General features: G+C 41.0%; 1 protein-coding gene across 1 annotated transcript in view; it reads right to left on the reverse strand.

Moving 5' to 3' along the window:
- Rars1 (arginyl-tRNA synthetase 1) overlaps positions 1 to 13,757 on the reverse strand; it is a 36,838-nt gene extending 23,081 nt beyond the window's left edge. The window contains exons 1-7 of the mRNA XM_048814850.1: positions 13,635 to 13,757; positions 11,809 to 11,943; positions 8,333 to 8,521; positions 6,687 to 6,902; positions 5,109 to 5,240; positions 2,987 to 3,116; positions 1,501 to 1,605 (exon numbers count right to left, since the gene is read on the reverse strand). Coding sequence (XP_048670807.1) covers positions 1,501 to 1,605; positions 2,987 to 3,116; positions 5,109 to 5,240; positions 6,687 to 6,902; positions 8,333 to 8,521; positions 11,809 to 11,943; positions 13,635 to 13,679 — 952 coding nt within the window. The 5' untranslated portion in view covers positions 13,680 to 13,757. The remainder of the gene's footprint in view (positions 1 to 1,500; positions 1,606 to 2,986; positions 3,117 to 5,108; positions 5,241 to 6,686; positions 6,903 to 8,332; positions 8,522 to 11,808; positions 11,944 to 13,634) is intronic.
- Between the last annotated feature and the right edge of the window lie 6,564 nt (positions 13,758 to 20,321).

Consider the following 20,321-nt stretch of genomic DNA (forward strand, 5'->3'; position numbering starts at 1 on the left):
ATCCCCAGCAGTAGCAAAAACAAACCCAAAACACACTTATTTTAAAAGTAATGGTTCCAGGCTCTGATTAATAATTACCATTTTCCCATTTAAGGAACCAGCTTTCCTTGGAGATGTGGCTGACTGCAGATCCAGGACAGGAAATCTGTGAATGAGCCTGGAATATTGTACCAGAGCACATCAACTATCAGACTACCATGAGGAAAAACATGAGGGGGGCTACCATTAACTAGGGTAAATTAACTATTACAAAGGACAATTACGGCAACGGACTGAAAAAATATGTATCTTTTACATACTGTAAAAGCTTCATTTGCAATAATAAGTCAAACTCATTGTATTTATGAAATAAACATTCTCACAACTAATAAAAAAAATCAAGCACTTTTGATTGCCTTAATTATGTGAAAAAGTTATACAAAAAGAATCCTAGGTAACAACAACAAAAAAATTTAACAGCAGTCAAAACCACCAGGGAAAAGTCTGATAGGAAACTTAAGGGATAGATCAGGCTGATAACTAATCACACTAAATTAGTATCACAAAAACAGTGAACCAGAAATTGTTTTCATCCATGGAAACAAAAAAGCAAACGTAAAACTGAATCTAAATTTTTGGAAAATAATCTCATATTTGGAGGCTTAGGCAGGAGGATTTCCAGTTGTAGGCCAGCCTGGGCAACTTAGTAAGACTCTGTCTCAAAATAAAAATGGGCTGGGGATACTGCTCAGTTGTAGATCATTTGCCTTAAAAATACACAGAAAATATAGACATACGAAATTCTATAGGACAGGTAGGTCCAGTTTATTCAACAGTAAAAGTAGTACAAATGGGCAAGAGGGAAACCCATGAATTTCTAGACTGTAACATACATAACGTCATGGGCAGACTCAAACTAATGATTAAAAAAATTATTTACCTTAGGAAATGTGAACTCTAATGCTATTAAGAAATTATTAAGCTATGCTAGTGGCACACGACTCCAATTCCTCATTCCAGCTACCTTGGAGGCGAGGCTAGCCTCAGCCAACTTAACATCCTGTCTCAAAAGGGGAGAGGCTGCTTGGAATGGGAGGAATCATTCACTTTCATGCTATGATAGGAAAGTCCCTTTTTCTAAAACTTTTAGAGGCACATACCAAAGTAACTGAAAGCTGAAACAGGATGTAAGAAGTATGTATGGGAAGGCAGCATTCATAATCATTGAAGCTGGCTGACAAGTGCTAGGTCTTGGGAATTAGGCAAAAGTAGAGAGAATTTACTATCTTTGAAAAAATTTTAAAAATATGCCCCTCCCCTGTACCAGGGGTTGAACTCAGGGAAACAACCACATCCCCATTTTGAATTTTATTTACAGAAAGGGTCTCACTGAGTTGCTTAGCGCCTCGCCATTGTTGAGGCTGGCTTTGAACTCATAATCTTCCTGCAGGGATTACAGGTGTGTGCACCACCTTGCTTGGCTAAAAAAAATCCCCCCCCCCCCACAAGTATAGTGCCTACCTTTATCTTCAAATTCCTTTACAATAGCATTCATCCTATCTTGATAGAAAGATTCTCCTCTCTCTATCAAGGAGATGTCCAATGCATCATAGATTTTATTAAATTCTAGGGGAGAAAATGCCACAAAGGAAAATGAATAAGAACAGGAACCATGCACCTTACAGCATGATAAAATTATTTGACACATACGTAAACAAGAAAACTAAATGTATGACACACATGGGTAAGACAATTGTTAAAATGCTAGGACTAGGGATGCAGCTCATTGGCAAATCAAATGTTTAGCAATGTGAAGCACAATCTGTAGCACTAGCCTTCCTGCTGCCCACAATAGATCATCAACATCAATCAACAGTGATTGGGACTACACATAATTTTTTTTCCTGTCTACATCCCACCCCCCCAATAAGAAACAAATATATCATTTCAAAAATTCATTTTTTTGTGTGTGTGGTACTGGGGACTAAACCAGGGGCCCTTACCACTGAACTACACCCCCAGTTCTTTTATTTTTTAATTTTGATATGGTCTTGCCATGTTGCCCAGGCTGGCCCTGAACCTGTAACTTCTACGGCCTCAGCATTCTCAGTAGCTGTGATTACAGGTATGGGCCACCACACCTGACCCTAAAAATTTATTCTTTTAAAAAATGTAAATAAAATATTTTTCTACTCAGCAAACATTTACTGAATTTTCTTATAATTCTTTTTAAATCTGTATTACATGTCTGATACCCATGTGTCAGTGACACAGCATTACCTACTGTAGCATTATAAAACATTTTATTACCCAGTGCCTCTAAGCAGTCGTTAGCCTTCTTAGAGACTATGGACTATTTTATCCATTTACTATTTTATAGCAATCTTTAAAATTACTGTCAAGTGTGAAAACTTGAAATTGTCTTACAACTATAAATGAGTGGAGACCATGGAAACACTGGTGAAACACTCTACATTTTGGGCCTACACAATTCTGGATAAATCCACTCCACAGTGTTATACAGCTCTGGCATAACATTCTCTCTTTTTGGTGGTTCTGGGATCAAAATAGGGCACTATGCATGCTAGGTAAGTACTCTCATTGAATAATATCCCTGGTTCAGTTTTATATTCTAATGTTTGCATCTGCCTGTCTTCTTCTTAGTTACTTCAGAAACATATTTAAGAAAATATCTATTAGCTCATTCTCAAAAATTTATGAAGTGTCATTCAAGATCCATAGGGAAGCCAGGCATGGTGGTATACACCTGAATCCCAGCAACTTGGGAGGCTGACAGAGCAGGATCTCAAGTTCATGGCTAGTCTCAGCAACTGAGACCCTGTCTCAAAATAAAAAGGGCTGGGAATGCAGCTCAGTAGTATAGTACCCCTGGGTTCAATGCCTAGAACAGTAAGGAAAAACACAGAAAAAGAAGCCATTTGAATAAAAACTGAAGGAAACTATATCATAGTACTTGAGGATGAAGGAATGAAGCTCAGAGACTCACCTTCACGGGACACATCACATATAAGCTTCCAAGCTTTTATAATATCTGGATTTTTACTCTGGAGATTAACAACACATTGGTATGCTCGCTTCTTAAATTCCTCCTCAGTATCGAACCTCTTCTTAGACTCCTGTTTTTTAATAAAAGCATGGTGTATAAGAATCCAATCCTGTATTTCTAGAGAAAAAAATTATGCTTTTCTAAACACACCATGAAAAAGTGAAGATTTAGAACAATGGAAAAAATGTTCTACCAAAAGTCAATTACATTATCTCAGGCACTAGGGCAATAGCTCTGTGGTAAAGTACTAGCATGCATGGGGCCCTATGGAAAGACCTCAGCTCTGTCCAAAGGAAATCGAATACTCTTACAGATTAAAATGACAAGCAGCTGTATTCTTTCAATATTTTCTTGAAAATACATAACTATCACTATAGTTTTTGTTCTACTTTCCTAATCCACAAAAGCCTTTTGTGTTCAAAGAGGTAGTGAACCCATAGGACTGAATTTTCTGTGCCTTAATCTCCACTTTGGATATGGTGATTTTTTTCAATTAAAAAGAAAATTGTTTTCATTGTTTCATTTTGGAAGCCAATACAAGCTTGCTGAAGGGGAAGGACAAAAATCAATCTCAAACTATTTTGGTGTATAATTCCAGATTTTTTTTTTTTGCTAATATATACCTATGTTTCAACAAACACTGAAAGTTACTTTTCCTTACTGCAGTTTATAAATTTTAGCAATAGATTACAAATAATTTCTTGTATTAACAGGTCTGCCTCATTGTATTAAAAAATGAGAACCCCAAATAATTTTATTGTAGCAGTTTCATATCAATAAACATCTTGCTTATTTTCATTAAAAAATACCAAAAGAAATGAACTCTACAAACATTTACTTTTCAACAAAGCAATCTTATTTTGGGGACTTTAGGGCAATACTGTAAAGTTTGTTACACCAATCCAACAAAGTAATGTGTAGTTATGTCAAAGCAATATACAAAAATGTACAATGTTAAATAAGCACAAAAATATGATAAATGATATAAATGTGTATGAATTAGTCAAGGAAATGAAAGAAAGGTGACCACTGTGGGTGTTTTAAAATTATGGATGATGTGTAAATCTGTCTTCTAAAAGCTTTCATATATACTTAGTATTTTTAAAATACTCAAAATGTTTTTTAAAATACATTTTTTAGATGTTGATAGGCCTTTATTTTATTCATTTATTTATATGCAGTGCTGAGAATTGAACCCAGTGCCTTACACATGGTAGGCAAGTGCTCTACCACTGAGCCACAACTCCAGCCCCTCAAAATGTTTTAAACATTTAAAATGGACTTTCATTAACAGCCCCCTGCACAGCTTGGTGGCGTGTGCTTATAATCCCATATATTTGGGAGTCTGAGACAAAAGGATCCCAAATTTGAGTCCGAATTCAACTCAGAGAAAACCTGTCTTACAAAAAAACGCAGGGGGTGGTTGGAGGCTGGGGACATAGCTTAACGGTAGAGTGATGGTGAGCTCAATCCCCAGTATTGCAAAAAAACAAATGAACATATTCACTTAACAATAGATAATGTGCTATAATTTAGTTTTTAACAACACCAAAGAACAAAGATGATGTGTTAAGGGGTGAGCAGCTTTTTTCTATGCACAGAACCAAATGCAATGGATCCTGCGGCACTGGGCATCTGAACAAGACTCAAAATTTAAAAAAAAAAAAATTAAAATCCAGATAGGCATGTAGCTCAGTGATATAGTGCCCCTGTGTTAAGTCCCAAGAACTACAAAAACAGAACAAAGGATCCAGGAATCAAGTTTTTCAAGTAGGTGAACTCAGTCAAGCAGCTTTCATTTTCATCTGTGTGGTAAAATATTGTTATGGCTGGGCCAGCGTACGTACACATGTCTATTCCACTTTACATATTTATGTTTCTTGCATGTTTACATGTTAAGTAATTTGAGTTCAAGAGGGTCACTTCTGTATCGGTGAAACCATGACTTTCACTTAACCCCATTAAGCTCCAGTCGTTTCAAATATTATTTCGAACTTCCCAAGAAAAATGGATAATTATGACAAGTGACAGATACAAATATATCAGATAAATGGTATCAAACCTTATAAAAAGCCTGAAGATCCCCAATAGGAGGTGAGACTGTCAGATAATCTGGAAATTTATCCTGCAGGTGAGCAATGAGCATGCCAAACTGGGTCCCCCAATCTCCTACATGGTTTAACCTAATACCAATCAGAAAATATAAAATAATTTACAAAATGACTAAGATGTTTAAATAAGAACAAGTACATTCCATGAGAAACGATAACATTTAAGAGGTAGCACATGACATGTAGTAATAACTATTGACTTGATTACTTCCTCAAGTGGACTGCAAACATCAAAAGCAAAGCCTTTATTGGTTACTTTTAACTTTGTAAACCTAGTCACAAGCTGAAGATAGCAGGTCACCAAGATTTGCAGAATTCTTATCAGTGGACTGCAATCTGTTTAGTGAATTAGGACAATCATAGTTGAATCAATGTCGGTTATTCTCACAGTATTATAAAAATTTTAACTTTCAATGAATTGTTTAATGTAAGTTAGACCAATGGTTCCTAAATAACAATGGACAAAATTCTTCACTATCTAATCCCAAACCATCAGATCCACTCAAGTAGATGATTATGATAATGAGATACTCATTTATCATTGGTTTCCCTTATTTGTCTCATGGTAGCCAGAGTAATCTGTGTGTGTGTGTGTGTGTGTGTGTGTGGGCGGGGCGCACCGGGCATTGAACTTGGGTGCACCTGACCACTGAGCCACATTCCCAGCCCTATTTTGTATTTTATTTAGAGACAAGGTCTCATTGAGTTGCCCTAGCACCTTGCTGTTGCTGAGGCTGGCTTTGAACTTGCAATCTTCCTGCCTCAGCCTCCTGAGCTGCTGGGATTACAGGTGTGTGCCACAGCACCCAGCCCAGAGTAATCTAATTAAACTCTGGTTGTTCTCCAATGGCTTCCCACTGTACTTAAATATCTGCAAGCCAACCTCAGCTCCCCAACAGCTCAGGAGGCTGAGGCAGGAGGATTCCAAGTTCAAAGCCAGCCTCAGCAAAANTTTGGTAAAACATTTCAGGATTCCAATATCACCTAATATTTTCACTAAAGCCCTCTTGTGATTTCTAGTCTCAGTATCTATTTCAAACCTTCACCCTCTCCTGAGAGCTTCCTACTTAATTCAGGACCTTTCCACCTTCAGCAGATAATCTGTTCATCTCTTGACAGAAAAGAGGATTTTTTTTTTGATATTTTATTTTTAGTTGTAGTTGGACAAATACCTTTATTTTATTTATTTGTATGTGGTGCTAAGGATTGAACCCAGGGCCTTGCATGTGCTAGGCGAACACACAACTGCTGAGCCACAACCCCAGCCTAGAAAAGAGAATCTTTTGCCATTGTCTATTCTCTTACTGCCGATAAAAACTGAACCACAGAGAGAAAAAAACTCATCCAAGATCAGGCAGTTAGTAGTGAAGTCTAGACAAAAACTTCAGCATCTTAACTTGCAGCCAAGGTGCTTTCCCATCTTGTTCAGTGTATAAGTGTTCCTTTTTTTTTCCAGGTGGTGCTGGGACTGAACTTAGGGCCTCCCAAATGCTAAGTGCTCTCTGGACCAGAGAGCATGCCCAGCCTCAATGTGTAAACTTTAACTGTTTTCCCTCTCTCGCTCTTTTTTCCCCCCCCAATTTCAGAAAGAATTTATCATCAATACAATTATTAGAAGGATAAATTTGTATCATACCAGGACCAGCAATTTCAACTTTTTCAATACATTCATTGTTCGGCAGGTGTCTAGTAATGTTTTCAGCAATTTCTCTTGGATTAACTTTCTGTTCCTTGGTTTTGAGCATCTATAATGCAATATAAAAAGTTACACAACAGGTTTTAGCAAATTACTTGGAAATGCATAAGAGACAAAACATGAGATGTACTTTGCAAAAAAACTCATCACATGCAGAAAGTATCAATAATGCTAAGAGAATAGAAGAGCAGCAAAACCACATGATCTCCACTTCAAAATAAGTTATATCTTCCTTAAAAAGGTCCAGATGTGTGTGTATGTCTATAGTTATGAAGCCTGATGCTAGCATATTTATATTTCTGATGGTCACGTCACGAAAGTGTGCAATATTCAGACTTGAGTAATAAATAGCACTCTCAGAAAAAGGTGTGCACTTGTTAGAGTAAGCGTTTCATATTCAACAACAACAACAAATACAGAAAGCCGAAAGTTACAACAAGCCTGGTGTAATAAACCAGAGACACATTAGGTAATATAATTATTCAAAATAGGAAACTAGGTCAGGCTGGTGGCACATGCCTATAATCCCACTCAGGAGACTGTGGCAGGAAAATTCCAAGTTCAAGACCAGTTGGGACAACTTAGACCTCGTCTCAAAATTTTAAAAAGGGCTGTGGATGCAGTTCAGAGGTATAGAACTCTTGGGTTCAATCCCTAGTACTACAAAAACAAAGGAGGGGGAATTCTGTTTAAAAATATAACACATAAGCCTAAGTCAAAGATACCACCACTGTGCCAAATATTTGATGGAATGCTAGGTATTAATTGTCTTTCTTTTGGTAGTTGAGATCAAACCCAGGGGCAATTTACCACCGAGTTACATCCCAATCCTTTTCATTTTGAGACAGGGCCTCACTACGTTGTTGAGGGTCTTGCTAAGATGCTCAGGCTGGAGTTGAGCTTGTAATTCCTCCTGCCTCAGTCTGCCAAGTCACTGAGATTATAGGCCTGCCCCACCATGCTAGGCACCAGCAATTGGCTAACTTTATTAATTACTTTCAAATAGTCATTAAATATACTCAGCAATCCTGGATATAACAGGAAAAACCAGAGCAAAACAGTACCAAACACTGCTCCTTAATAATGACAATAAAAAAATAAAACTGAAAATTCAAATTTGTGCTTTTAATTTTTTTAAAGAACATTAGGAATATGTTCAACTTTTCTTTTGGAATTAGGGATTGAACCCAGGAGTGTTTAACTTCTGAGCCACATTCCCAGCCTTTTTAAAATTTGACAAAGGTCCTCACTAAGTTGCTGAGGCCAGCCACGAACTTGTGATCCTCCCGGGTTAGCCTCCTGAGCCGATGGGATTATAGATGTGTGCCGCCATGCCCAGCTCAAGTTTTTCAAACTTTTAATGTGGGAAGTGTCTTTTTCGTTATAGATACAACAACCTGCTATGATTCACGTAAATGGTAATAACGACCATACCTAAAAGAATCAAATCACCCAGAGTGAGTCATAATAACACATCACCTGAGAAATGCCCATGGCACTATTACACTGATAGTCCCCAAACTTGGGCTGCTGACTTGGTGTTACTATCAGAGGAGGATTTTCCAGGTCTGGATATGCAGCCTTAATGGCACAACCAAAGACTTCTTGTAGGCGTCTATTGATGTTAATCATATTTTTAGTTGGTTTGTTCCTCTCTGCCTGAAGACTCTGCGGGAAAAGAATGGAAATGTATCAACAAAATATCATCATACAATTTCCCCAAATACTGTCAGGAACTTTCATATGTCTCCTACATGAGATCTGCTGAGACATGGAGTAGGACAAACCCATCCCAGGACACCCAAGACATGCTTAGACATGAGACCTTAGTTTTTACATTTGTTTTATCAGAAACTGGGAAGGACCTGGGGATGGGGGCATAGCTTAGTGGTACAGCAACTGCCTAACATGTGCAAGGCCTTGGTTCAATCTCTAGCATGACCTCTTCTTCCCCTGAAAAAAGAAAACTGGGAGGCAGAAAGGGCTGAATCTCAGCATCTCCAAAGCTCTGAGTAAATAGAAGTATAAAGCCAGTGCTGAATCACTTCACATCAAACACTGGAAGTGAAACTCACTGGACAAAAACTACACACGCAAAATGTATTATTTCCATCAAAATGCTGATTTCTTCAAGGCATAAAAGGGAAAAAAATTTCATAAAATTCCACAAAAACAGGCAGTTTTGGGCTGGGGATGTGGCTCAAGCGGTAGCGCACTCGCCTGGCATGCATGCGGCCCGGGTTCGATCCTCAGCACCACATACAAAGATGTTGTGTCCACCGATAAATAAAAAATAAAAGTATTAAAATTCTCTCTCTCCCTCTCACTCTCTCTTTAAAAAAAAAAAATAAAATAAATGCTAGGACCTGACATATAAGACTTTATCTTAAAAAATGATGACAGCTCAATGGAAGCAGGCATGAGGAAAACCAAGGCTAGTGCTAAGTTAATGAGATAACAAGGATAAAGTGCCTCCCATCCATNACTCAGGAAGCTAAAGCAGGAGGATCACAAGTTCAAGTTCAAGGCTACTCTATATAATTTAGTCAGACCTTTCTCAATAAAAATAAAAGGGCTGGGGATGAAGAACACTTCCCTAGAAGAGAGGCCGTGAATTCAATCCGTAATATTATACATTGCACCTCTCTCTCTTTCACACACACACACCCATGCACAAAGTATGAAAGAGTAATGGTAACAGACTATAAGCTTTTATATAAAAACCTGAGCTAAGTGCTTTGTTATCTTACTCCATCTACACAACAACAATGAGTTTACTATTATCATTATTTATATGTGAACAAGAAATTAAATAATTTGTCAAAGATAAGAATAAACTGCAAAGCCAAGATTCAAATGGAGTACTGGAATGGAGAGTGTGAGTTCTACATATTCTCATCACCCTCTCTCTACCCTAAGAAGAAATTACACACACACACACACACCAGGGATTGAACTCAGGAGCACTCAACCACTGAACACTCCCAGTCCTATTTTGGGTTTATTTAGAGACAGGGTCTCACTGAGTTGCAAAGCACCTTGCCATTGCTGAGCCTGGCTTTGAACTTGGGATCCTCCTACTTAGCTTCCCAAGCCTCTGGGATTACAGGCATGCATCACTACGCCTGGCAAAATATTTTTAAATTCACAAAAAGATCTGATTTTGAAATTTTGGTTGATCAATAGTTAACTACCCACTATGAAAGATCTTTAAAAAAAGAAAGACATGCTTTTCACAATCTAAAGATTTCCTATGGAAACCACTAAGTTATTTAGTTATGCTCTTAAGACCCCAATCTACTATAATAAATGTAAATATTTTAAAAGATAGGGGTATTGGTATACATGCATATTCTAAAGGTGTGTACATACATAAAACATAATAACCACTGATTTCAGCAACCATGAAAATATCTGATTAAAATAAATGTAACACTTTGTTTCACATGTCCAAGTTTTTTCTCCTTCAAAATGGTAAACTCAATGAATGTAACAAATATCACACGCTAGGAACATTTCTTATAACTTGAAATGAACATACTGAAAAACTTCATATTATGTAAAAATTACATCCTAAAATAAGAATTTTTGAGGAAATTAAGATTAAAAGCAGATTACTCAAAATCTATGTGATCCATCAATAGCACTATCATAACAATCTTAAACTCATCAGTGGGAAAGACACCCATAATAACTAGTAAATAAATACTACATATAAGACTTTATCTTAAAAAATGATGACAGCTCAATGGAAGCAGGCATGAGGAAAACCAAGGCTAGTGCTAAGTTAATGAGATAACAAGGATAAAGTGCCTCCCATCCATCCCATAAATGCTTCAAGGTACAGCATGTGGCCAAGTGAATCAGGCAGGGTGAATGGTCATCACACAGAGTACTGTATTCCTCTGTGGCTTGCTCTTTCCAGTTGTGTTGTGTACCTTGTTTAGCTGATGTGAACCACTGCAAGCATTCTCCCATCTGCACATCAGTGCTAATTTGTTAGAGATGTGCATTAGAATACAGACTGCCTTTTGAATATTTTCCTTTACTTTAGCACACAATATTTAATTAAAAATATAAGAGAATTCAGTATAAATAAACGCAGAACAAATGATAAACACAGAAAGAATTTTTGTAGGAGAGGATTCCATGAAAAAGTAATATGTGATTTGAGAAGATTCAAGGACAAAGCTCTTTCAAGCACAGCAATAAAAGACCACAGGAATTGGGCAGGCAGAGTATAAAGTGAATAGGCACAATCCTCTTTGGGGAAAAAAGAAAGATGTAAAGCCCATGCAGCTGGTCTGAAACCAATACCCACATATAGGAAAACAATTACAGAATGAGGTCATACTCCATACTCTGGGATGTCATATCAGGAAACGTGGAACGCAGGCCAAAAACTTGAAACAAGCTTTTTTTAAACTGATAATCATTGTTAGGTTAGGAGGCCATTAAATAAACAGAACACAAGATTCACGGAAAAAAATATTTGAAATATTAAGTGGGAAAACCCCCAAATCATGTTGAAAACATATAAAAATTAAATTGTAAAAAACCAACTCGGGGTAGAGAAGGTATGTGGGTATATTTTAAAATATCTCCTTTATGATACTGGCAGAGGCTTCAAAACCAAACATATTTTTATTAAAAACAAACAAAGAAAAACCACACAGGCATAAGCTGTTGAAAGAAACATCTCAACCATACTTAAATCTTTAAGCTACCTAAACATTTGTATGGTGAAACATTCTGAAGGGTCCTAGAAGGGTATGACCATACCAACTTCTTCATTATAAGCACCAAGTTCTAGCTTGGCTAATGCAGGGAAAAGCACAAGATTTCTACTTTCCCTTACCTGGATTTCCATAGGGTACACTTACAGAATCTTCAGTAATAAAAATCTTAAACACACACACACAAAACAACAACAACAAAACACCCAGAGTACTCACCTTTCGAAGAATATTCAGCCGATACTTCAACTTTAAATTTTCTTCTCTCAACTGTTCCAAATTTGGAGAAGCTTCTAAATAGCCACAGTTTTTCAACTGGTCAATTTCAGCAGTTAGAGACTTAATCTCTTTTTCCTATAAAAGGAAGGGTAATTTTTCAGTCCAGTTTGATGGATGGTTTCCACAATCTAGTAAATTGGACCATAAACTTACTTCCTCATTTCCCTTCTACACAAGACAAGGCAGAGATGATGAGAATGGATTTTCTCTTTGACAAATTGTGATTTTCCCTTCTCTGAAACTCTTGCATATTATCCTTGATAAGATAAAACTAAGTGTGTACTTTAGGAGAACCAGGAATACTCAAGAATATTATGGTATAAGAGGAGTGCAATGGCTCACACCTGTAATCCTACCTATTCAGGACACTCAGGCAGGAAGAACACAAGTTCAAGGCCAGTCTGGGAAATTTAGCAAGACAAGACCCTGGCTCAAAATGAAAAATAAGGGCTGTGGATGCAGCTCAGTAGTAGAGTTCTTGTCTAAGTGTGCATGAGACCCTTGGTTCAATCCCAGTACCTCAAAAGGAAAGAATGGAATAAGCCCCATCCCTAGTTCCTTCTTCATCTCAACAAACCACCCTGTTAGAGTATTAGCTAACTTTCTGGCTGATCCACCTGCCTCTGTTTCTAAGTTTTATGACTTGATACTCTTAAACCCAAACACCTGCCCTGCGGCCACCCTGCCCTCAACTGGGGATCTGGTGCACTTTCCTGGTATCATTTGATTCGAAGCACTGCAAGACACCTTCGGTCAAATTCGAAATAGCTCATGTGTCACCTTTTATCCTTTCCGGGACTAAGTAATTTTCCCATTTTTGCTTGTATTTTCAGTGACTTGAGTCCTAGGCCAGGCTTTGTACATTAACTCCAAAAACTAAAGCAAAATTCTGAATTAAAAAAACTTCTAAGTTAACTGCAAAATCCAGGGGAAGAGTTCTCACCTGAAATTTCAGAAGAGATACCAAGGAAAGCTACCCCCCCCCCCCCTCCAAAAAAAACATTGGCATAAATGAGCATACATTGTTCCAGGTGCTGGGCACTTCTAAGAAATTATCTTTATGAATCTTATCACAAACCAGTGAAGCAGCCCTATGTCCCCAAAGCAATAAACATATGGCTCAGAACAGCAAGGAGCTTATCCATTTCCCTGACCAACCTGTACTCTGTGATTGCTGAATCGGCACAAAGCAGTTCCTGTAATAGGAGAGAACGGGTAACGATTCTCTTATCGCCTCTTCCCACCTGGACATAAAAGCTAATAAAGCAGGACCTACTTTGGCTTTTATAACTTGTGACTCTTTTTTTTTCCCCCCTACGAATGCTGAAGGCAGAAAGCAAACCCCAGCTTATTAATATGAACCACGTAAGGACCCTCTCAGGAATCCTCTTGCTTGTTAGAGGACCCAGGCAGAGTCGCACAGCCGGATGCAGCCGGCCTGCCCCGCCCCGCGCGTGCCCTAAGGCGGCACAGGTGCGTGGGGTGGAGGGACCGCGGAGGTCCGGGAGTGCAAGGCCGGCCACGTCTCAGAATGTCACGGTCACACAAGCCTTGGAATGACAGGTCTTCGCCTCTCCCACCCCTTCCTTCTTCCACAGAAAACAGTCACCGGGGAAAGCATGTGCCTTGGCATTGCAGGCCAGGGATTCGGGAGTTGGACTCCTGCGTCAGAGACCCGAGACCCCGCCTCGCTGCCGCATCACCAGCGCCACTCCGGCAGGAGTCAGGGCCTGCTTCCTCCCCTCCGAGGTCCCAAGTTTACAGACCTGCTGCAGCAGCCGCGCCGAGCACCGAGCCACTAGAGCGTCCATCCTACCGTCAGCGCCTTTCAAGCCAAGTGGCCGGAAGCGGAAATAGCTATCGGCGCCCGGAAGCGGAAACCCCTCCCCTAGTCCCTACGGCTTGAGTTGTTCTAGGGCCGCCATCTCTGCTGCCCCCTGGCGGGACCCAGGCGATATTGCGAGCAGATGACAGCGGGGAGCTGGCCAGGCATTTGGGGGCTAGGGCAGAGGATTCGAGGGGAGTCCGACCCAAGCTGCTCTGTGCTTGGGCTGTCTCGATCATAGGCACTTATGTAGACCCTCTGTCTCTCAAGGGCCTCATTTTGCTCCTCTACGAAATGGGCACAGAATTAATAAACCCATCCATCCATTCAATGAACATTTATTGTGCATATTACTGTGTCTGATGCTCTTCCTGGCTCTGCGGATATAGAGAAAACAAGAAGACTTCGCCCTCGTGGGAACTACATGTTAGAGTGGAGAGTTAGTAAAAGTGACAAGCCCAGTTTTTAATTGGCAGGAAAGTAATGTGATGGACTGATTTGGGTCAGAGAAAGCCTCTCTGAGCAGGTGCTTTTGAGTTAAAATCTTTTAAATATATTTTCTCAGCTTTGTTGAGATATAATTGACAACCAAAATTGTGTATACTAACGGTATGCAGCATGAGTTTTGAAACTTGTATACACTGTGAAATGATGACCACTGTCAAGCTGGCTAACGTACCTCACTTCACCTAGTTATCGTGTGTGTTGCGAACATTTAAAATCTAGTCTCTTAGGACATTTCAGTATTGTTTAGAGTCACCATTGCTAGCGCCTCAGGGCTGGGGCAGGAGGATCACTTGAGACCAGGAGTTTGACCTAGCCTGGGCAACATAGTGAGATCTCATCTCAATGAATCAATGAAATCACCACGTTAAACATTAGATCTCCAGAATTTATTCATCCTGCTAAACTGCAAGTCTATATCCTTTGCCCAACATCTTTGGTTTCCCCACCACAGCCCCTGATAATCAGCATGCTACCTTCTGCTTCTGTTAGTTTGACTTTTTAGAGTCCCACATAAAGTGAGATCAGTCAGCATTTGTCCTTCTTGCCTGGCTTATTTTACTTTGCAAAATATCCTTTGGGTTTATCCATGTTGTTCCATATGACAGGGTTTTTTTTCCCCTTCCTTCCTTCCCTCCCTCCCTCCCTTCCTTCCTCCCTTCCTTCCTTCCTTCCTTCCTTCCTTTTGGTACTGGGGATTGAATCCAGGGTTGTTCTACCATTGATTAACATTCCAAGTCCTTTTTACTTTTTTTTTTTTTTTAAATTTTATATAAGGTCTTGCTGCATTTCTGAGGCTGGCCTTGGACTTGCAGTCCTCCTGCCTCCGCCTTCTCGCCAAGTTGCTGGTATTACAGGCGTGTGCCACCGTGCCCAGCAGGATTTCTTATTTATTTATTTTGCGGACCTTTTTATGGAGCTTCCTTTGTTTCGTTCTCAAGAATTCCTCTTCAGGAAAAAAAAATTTCTTGAAGTGATCCTTGATGGGTTCCTATTAATCCACACCCAGGGCAGTGGAGGGTGACTTTCCCGTGGAAGAGTAGATGCAAAAAAGATAATTGGGAAGCTGGCAGATCAATTTTAAAATGAAGTACACAAAAATTCAGGATTTGGAGTGGAATCCCCTAGTACCCAGGGACCCTTAGAATGTCTTTCTATGGTGCATCCAGCCCCTTTGGAAGACCCTTCGTTTACAGCAGTGCTTGTTATAGAGCATTGATCAAGAACTTTTTTAAAAAAAATGTTTTTATTTGTGCATCATAATTGTACATAATAGTGGGGTTTATTTAGACATATTCGTAAATACATATGACATAGTTTGCCCCATTTCGGTCCCCAAAGAACTGTTTTTTTAAACTGGCTGAAGAGGACCTTTCCAGGCAGTGAAGGCAGCAACTTCAAATGGCCAGAGGCAGGAGCTCAGTCTACTCAAAAATAGAATGGAGGGCGAGAGATGGAGAATGTGATGGAGAGATGACAAAAAAGTGAGACCGTACAGGAATTTATTGGTTAAGGAAGAGGCTTTTAATTTTGATTTTACTCAGAATGGGGACCATGAGGGGGTTTGGATGGGAAGGTGTTATGGGCTAAGTGGTATTTCCTGCAAATTCCTGTGTGAAAATTCCAACCCCCAGTACCTCAGCATGTGACTCTATTAAAGATAGGATCTTTAAAGAGGTCATTAAGGTAAAATAGGTTCATGAGGCCGAGTCCTAATCCAAAATAGCTGGTGTCCTTGCAAGAAGCTGGGATATGGAAACAGAACACACAGACCACAGAAGTCGTGGAAGATAGACATCTCCAGGCCAAGGAGAAACCATTCTTGCCTACTGCCATTTTGATCTCTGACTTCTCCCCTGGGGGGGGGGGCTGTGAGAAAATACATTCTTACAGTTTAAGCCCCCCTCTTTGTGCTACTTTGTTACAGCAGCTCAAACAAACTAGAGGAGATTTCCAAAGCATCCAGGTGGGGATGATGTACTGAAGTGGTAGCCGGGGAGAAATGGATGACTTCATAATATATTTTGGAGGTCACATTGGCAACTTACAGTTGGGCTGAGAATCCAAAAGGAAGACATGGGATATGAGATACAGTCCCTGCCCACCAGGAGCTGACAGTCTTGCAGGGGTTGGTGGTGGGTGGGATGGCCTGGCTGGGGGGTGCCCCGGGGGGAAGGGTTTCTAGAGATGGTGTTTGGGATGTATATGGGATGGGGAAGGGCATGCCAGGTGGAGAGAGGCCTTGTGGCCAGGCAGAAGGACAGGGCTCCCTCTGGCCTTCTGGGTTTGCACTTGCAGAGAAGGGGTCTTGGGGATGGAGTGTTGGCAGTGGCACCAACACTACTCCTGGAGTTCTATAGTAGGACTACGGTGCACACTGATCTCTGTCGTCTCTGTCTTGTCAGTAATGGAGGTGGCTGAGGCTTGGAGACTGGCCAACCAGAGGCTGGGCTTGGAACGAGGTGGGGGGGCTGCTGTCACAGGAGCCTTTGGTGCCTCTTGGCATTTCCAACCGCACCAGTAATTCTTGAGAGTGTGCATGGGAAAGGGAGAGACCGTGGGAGTTTCTAGATAAGGGGGATACCTTGGGAAAAGGTGGATTCCACACTACAACTTGATACATTGTTTTAGGAGACACATTGGTGCATCTTGGGGACAAGGGCAGAGAGATTACACAGAAGACACAGGACTAATTAACCCAGGGCATGTGCACCTAGGGGGAACAGATCAGGTGGGGTGGGGCTGGTGGGAATAGGAAACACTGTCTCATATACAGCCGAGCTAGCCTCCTGTGTTGGCCCAGCCAGGTGGTTCTCAGAGGCCTCAGACGGAAGGAGCTGGGAGACAGTCCAATACACTGCCTCAGCCCTACTCCTCTTTCCTTGGTTACCCAGAGCTCAGCTTACTTCCAGCACCGATAGCTCCTGGGCCTCAGTTTTCCTCCTCCATGAACTGAGAAGACTGTGCTAGGCGGCCACCTGGAATCCTTCCAGATGTAGGAACTCAGCCTTTTCCAGATGTTTCCATTATCACCATTCCTTTCTGCCATCTAATAGTACACTTTTCCTTAAATTTTACTTCTCCTCCTCCTAAGCAATAATATCTATGAAAATAAGCATATGGTTATAAGAACCTTTACCCTCAGCCTACGAGTGGCATCTATGCTCCACTTTGGGAACACACTGCATCTCGCCATTGGTCATCACCACAGCCAGCCGAGGTGGCCGAAGCACACATTGTGTTGTTACTGAGCAGAATGGAAATAGAACTTTGGTTGTATTTCCATTCACAGAGTAATTGAGGATCCGCAATGGCCAGGGACTGCACTGGTCCTGGGGCTGCAGTAGTGAGTAAAACATATACGGGGCGGCCCTTGCAGCTCCAACATCCTAATAAGCAGACAAAACCAGAGAGTCAGATACATACACATGGGTGGTGAACGCTAGGGAGCCTAGCTATGTGCTTGTTCTCTCTGACCAGCTTCATGTATTGGCTTCCAGTACTTACTGTACTCTCCTCACTGCAGGTATTCAATCCCAAGTGCCCTGGGAGAAGCCATCATATGTTGGAGGCCAAACGTGAAGATGTGCTATTCCTAGAAGCATCTAGAACATAACTTCCCCACCAGACCCTAACTTAGTTCCTAGTCTCTACAGTTTGTTACCTTCATGAAGACAGGTGTGATATCTTGCTCAAAATCTTGCAGGTATAGAAGGGTCAGGCTGAACACAGAACTCAGGATTTGCGGGTTCCAAAGTCCCATCTTTTCCTGCTCCTCCAAGCAGTGGAGATGGCATGCAGCTGAGAGCACTTTATAGTTTCACATGGAGCCCTGAGGGCACATTTTAAAAATGCATGCAAGCCAGGCATGGTGGCACACGCCCGTAATCCCAGCTACTTGGGAGGCTAAAGCAGGAGGATCACAAGTTCAAGGCCAGCCTGGGCAATTTAGTGAGACTCTGTTTCAAAATGGAATGTTAAAAAGCCTGGGGTGTAGTTCAGTGGTGGAGCAGTTGCCTAGCATGTGTGAGGCCCTGGGTTCATTCAATACCCACTACTGGGGGAAAAAAAGGGTGAAGTAATTTATCTACAGATACATTCATACAGGTGTGAAAGGATGTATGGGTAAAAGGAGGCAAAGGACATTGTTTGAAAAAGCAAGTGATTATCTACAACCTAAGTGCCCTTTGATTAACTTATAGCTCATCTATTCAGCAGACTGTTGTTATTAAAAAAGATGAGGAGAGTTCCTGATATTGAGAAAATGAGTAGGAGTGTTTATTATAGTTTTTAGGTGAACCCCCCCCCCACACATCTGAAATTATATATGCATGGCCTCTTTGGAAGGATGTGGAAGAAACTGGCAATATAGGATGGCTTCAGGGAGGGACCTAGATGGGTGGAGACAGAAGGGTGAAGTGGACTTGCCCCTATCCTGATGTGTCTTAGAAAACATGAGTTTAATCCTTTTTCTGTCACTTACCAACACTGTGGGGCAGGTAATTTAACCTTTTTGAGCCAGTTTCCTCAACTGTAAAACAGGGATGATTGTAATAGCACCTACCTATTATAAGTATAAAGGAATTAAAAATAGGTAAACTTGATCTGAAAGTACAGTGTCTAGGTCTGTAGTGAGTGGAAAGATTTGCTACTACGGCTTTTGTTAATCATTGGGATTTGCTATAGCATGCATTAGTGCTTAAAATAATAAAACTGGCCAGATCCCAGTAACTTGGTAGGCTGAGGCAGGAAGACTGCAAATTTGAGGCCAGCCTCAGTAACTTAGGGAGCTCCTGTCTCAAAATAAAAAAAAAAAATGAAAAGGTGGCTGGGGGTGTGTCTCAATGATGAAGCACCCCTGGCTTCAATCCCCAGTACTTAATAATAATAAACTAATTGTTACAAGAATTGATTGATTTCTGAGTAATCTAACTAAATTCAAAGGATCTAAATGTTGTGGTTGTAACTGTCCAATTACCACCTCCTGTTTATGCTGGAGGGTTACGCATGTTTGGGGGCAAGGATTCTGTGCGAAGCTGGATCCAAGGGACTGGCACCTGCCAAGAACAGCCTTCAGTCCCCCAATTGCCCTTACAACCTTGGCGGCTTCCTGAGTAGTAATGACAGAGGTTAGAGACCGAACCTTCAGGCAGACTCTTCATCTCATTTGTTTGATTCATTTTGCCATCTTTATCAAGGCCCCTCTGAAAACAAGGCATCCAAGTCCCCGTGGTAAGCACTTGCATTCTGGAGTCAGGACGGCGAGGAAGGATGTTCCCAGTCACTGCCCACCATGCCCTGGAGTAGACAAGCCAGGTTCTAGAACAGGAAGCTGAGACTAGGGTGCCCAAGGTGGAGAGGGCTCCCCCTAGGGGTGAGGTCTGAGCTGAGATCTGATGGGTGGAGATGGGCGGGCGTGTGAGAATGGTGGAGAAGAGCAGACAGAAGGAACTGGAACTGCAAGCCTCCAAAGGGAAGGAGGCAGAGGAAGGCCAGCACGGCTGCAGCCTGCCTGACAAGGGGACAGTAAGCTGGAAGAATTTTTTTTTTTTTTTTGCATGGCGTCTTTCTATGTTGCCCAGGCTGGTCTCAAACTCAAGGGCTCAAGCAGTCATCCAGCTTCATCCTCCTGAATGGAGGGACAACAGGCACGTGTCTCCATGTCCGGCACCTAGAAGAATCCATCAGCCTTCTCGGGAGGCAGGAAGCACAAAGACTATCAGGGTGAATATCACAAAGGATCCATAGTTCAAAAGGCAAACCACTGGCACCCAGATGCAATGAGGTTTGCAGAGTGTCCTTTTGCAGTGTCCTGACTTCCTCCCTGAGCACACAGAGAACAACAGGATTCCATAATTTTCAAAATCAGAAGTTCTAAGTTCCTACAATGAAGGCTTCATGTGACGTGGCAATCCACCATGGAGCAGAGACTGCAGCTGGAACAGAATGGAGATTTTGCTAGAAGTCAGGATTTGTATCCTGGTGTCTGGCCATTTATTATCTGTGTCACCCTAAGCAGCTCAACCTTGACATTTCTGGGCTTGTTTCCTGAAGGTTCTGGAGAAGATTCATGCGCGATTCCAAGTAGATGGTTTTTTTTTTTTTTTTTTTTTTTTTTTTTTAA

The sequence above is a fragment of the Marmota marmota genome, unplaced genomic scaffold (assembly GCF_001458135.2).
Source record: "Marmota marmota marmota unplaced genomic scaffold, marMar, whole genome shotgun sequence".
NCBI classification, from domain to species: domain Eukaryota; kingdom Metazoa; phylum Chordata; class Mammalia; order Rodentia; family Sciuridae; genus Marmota; species Marmota marmota.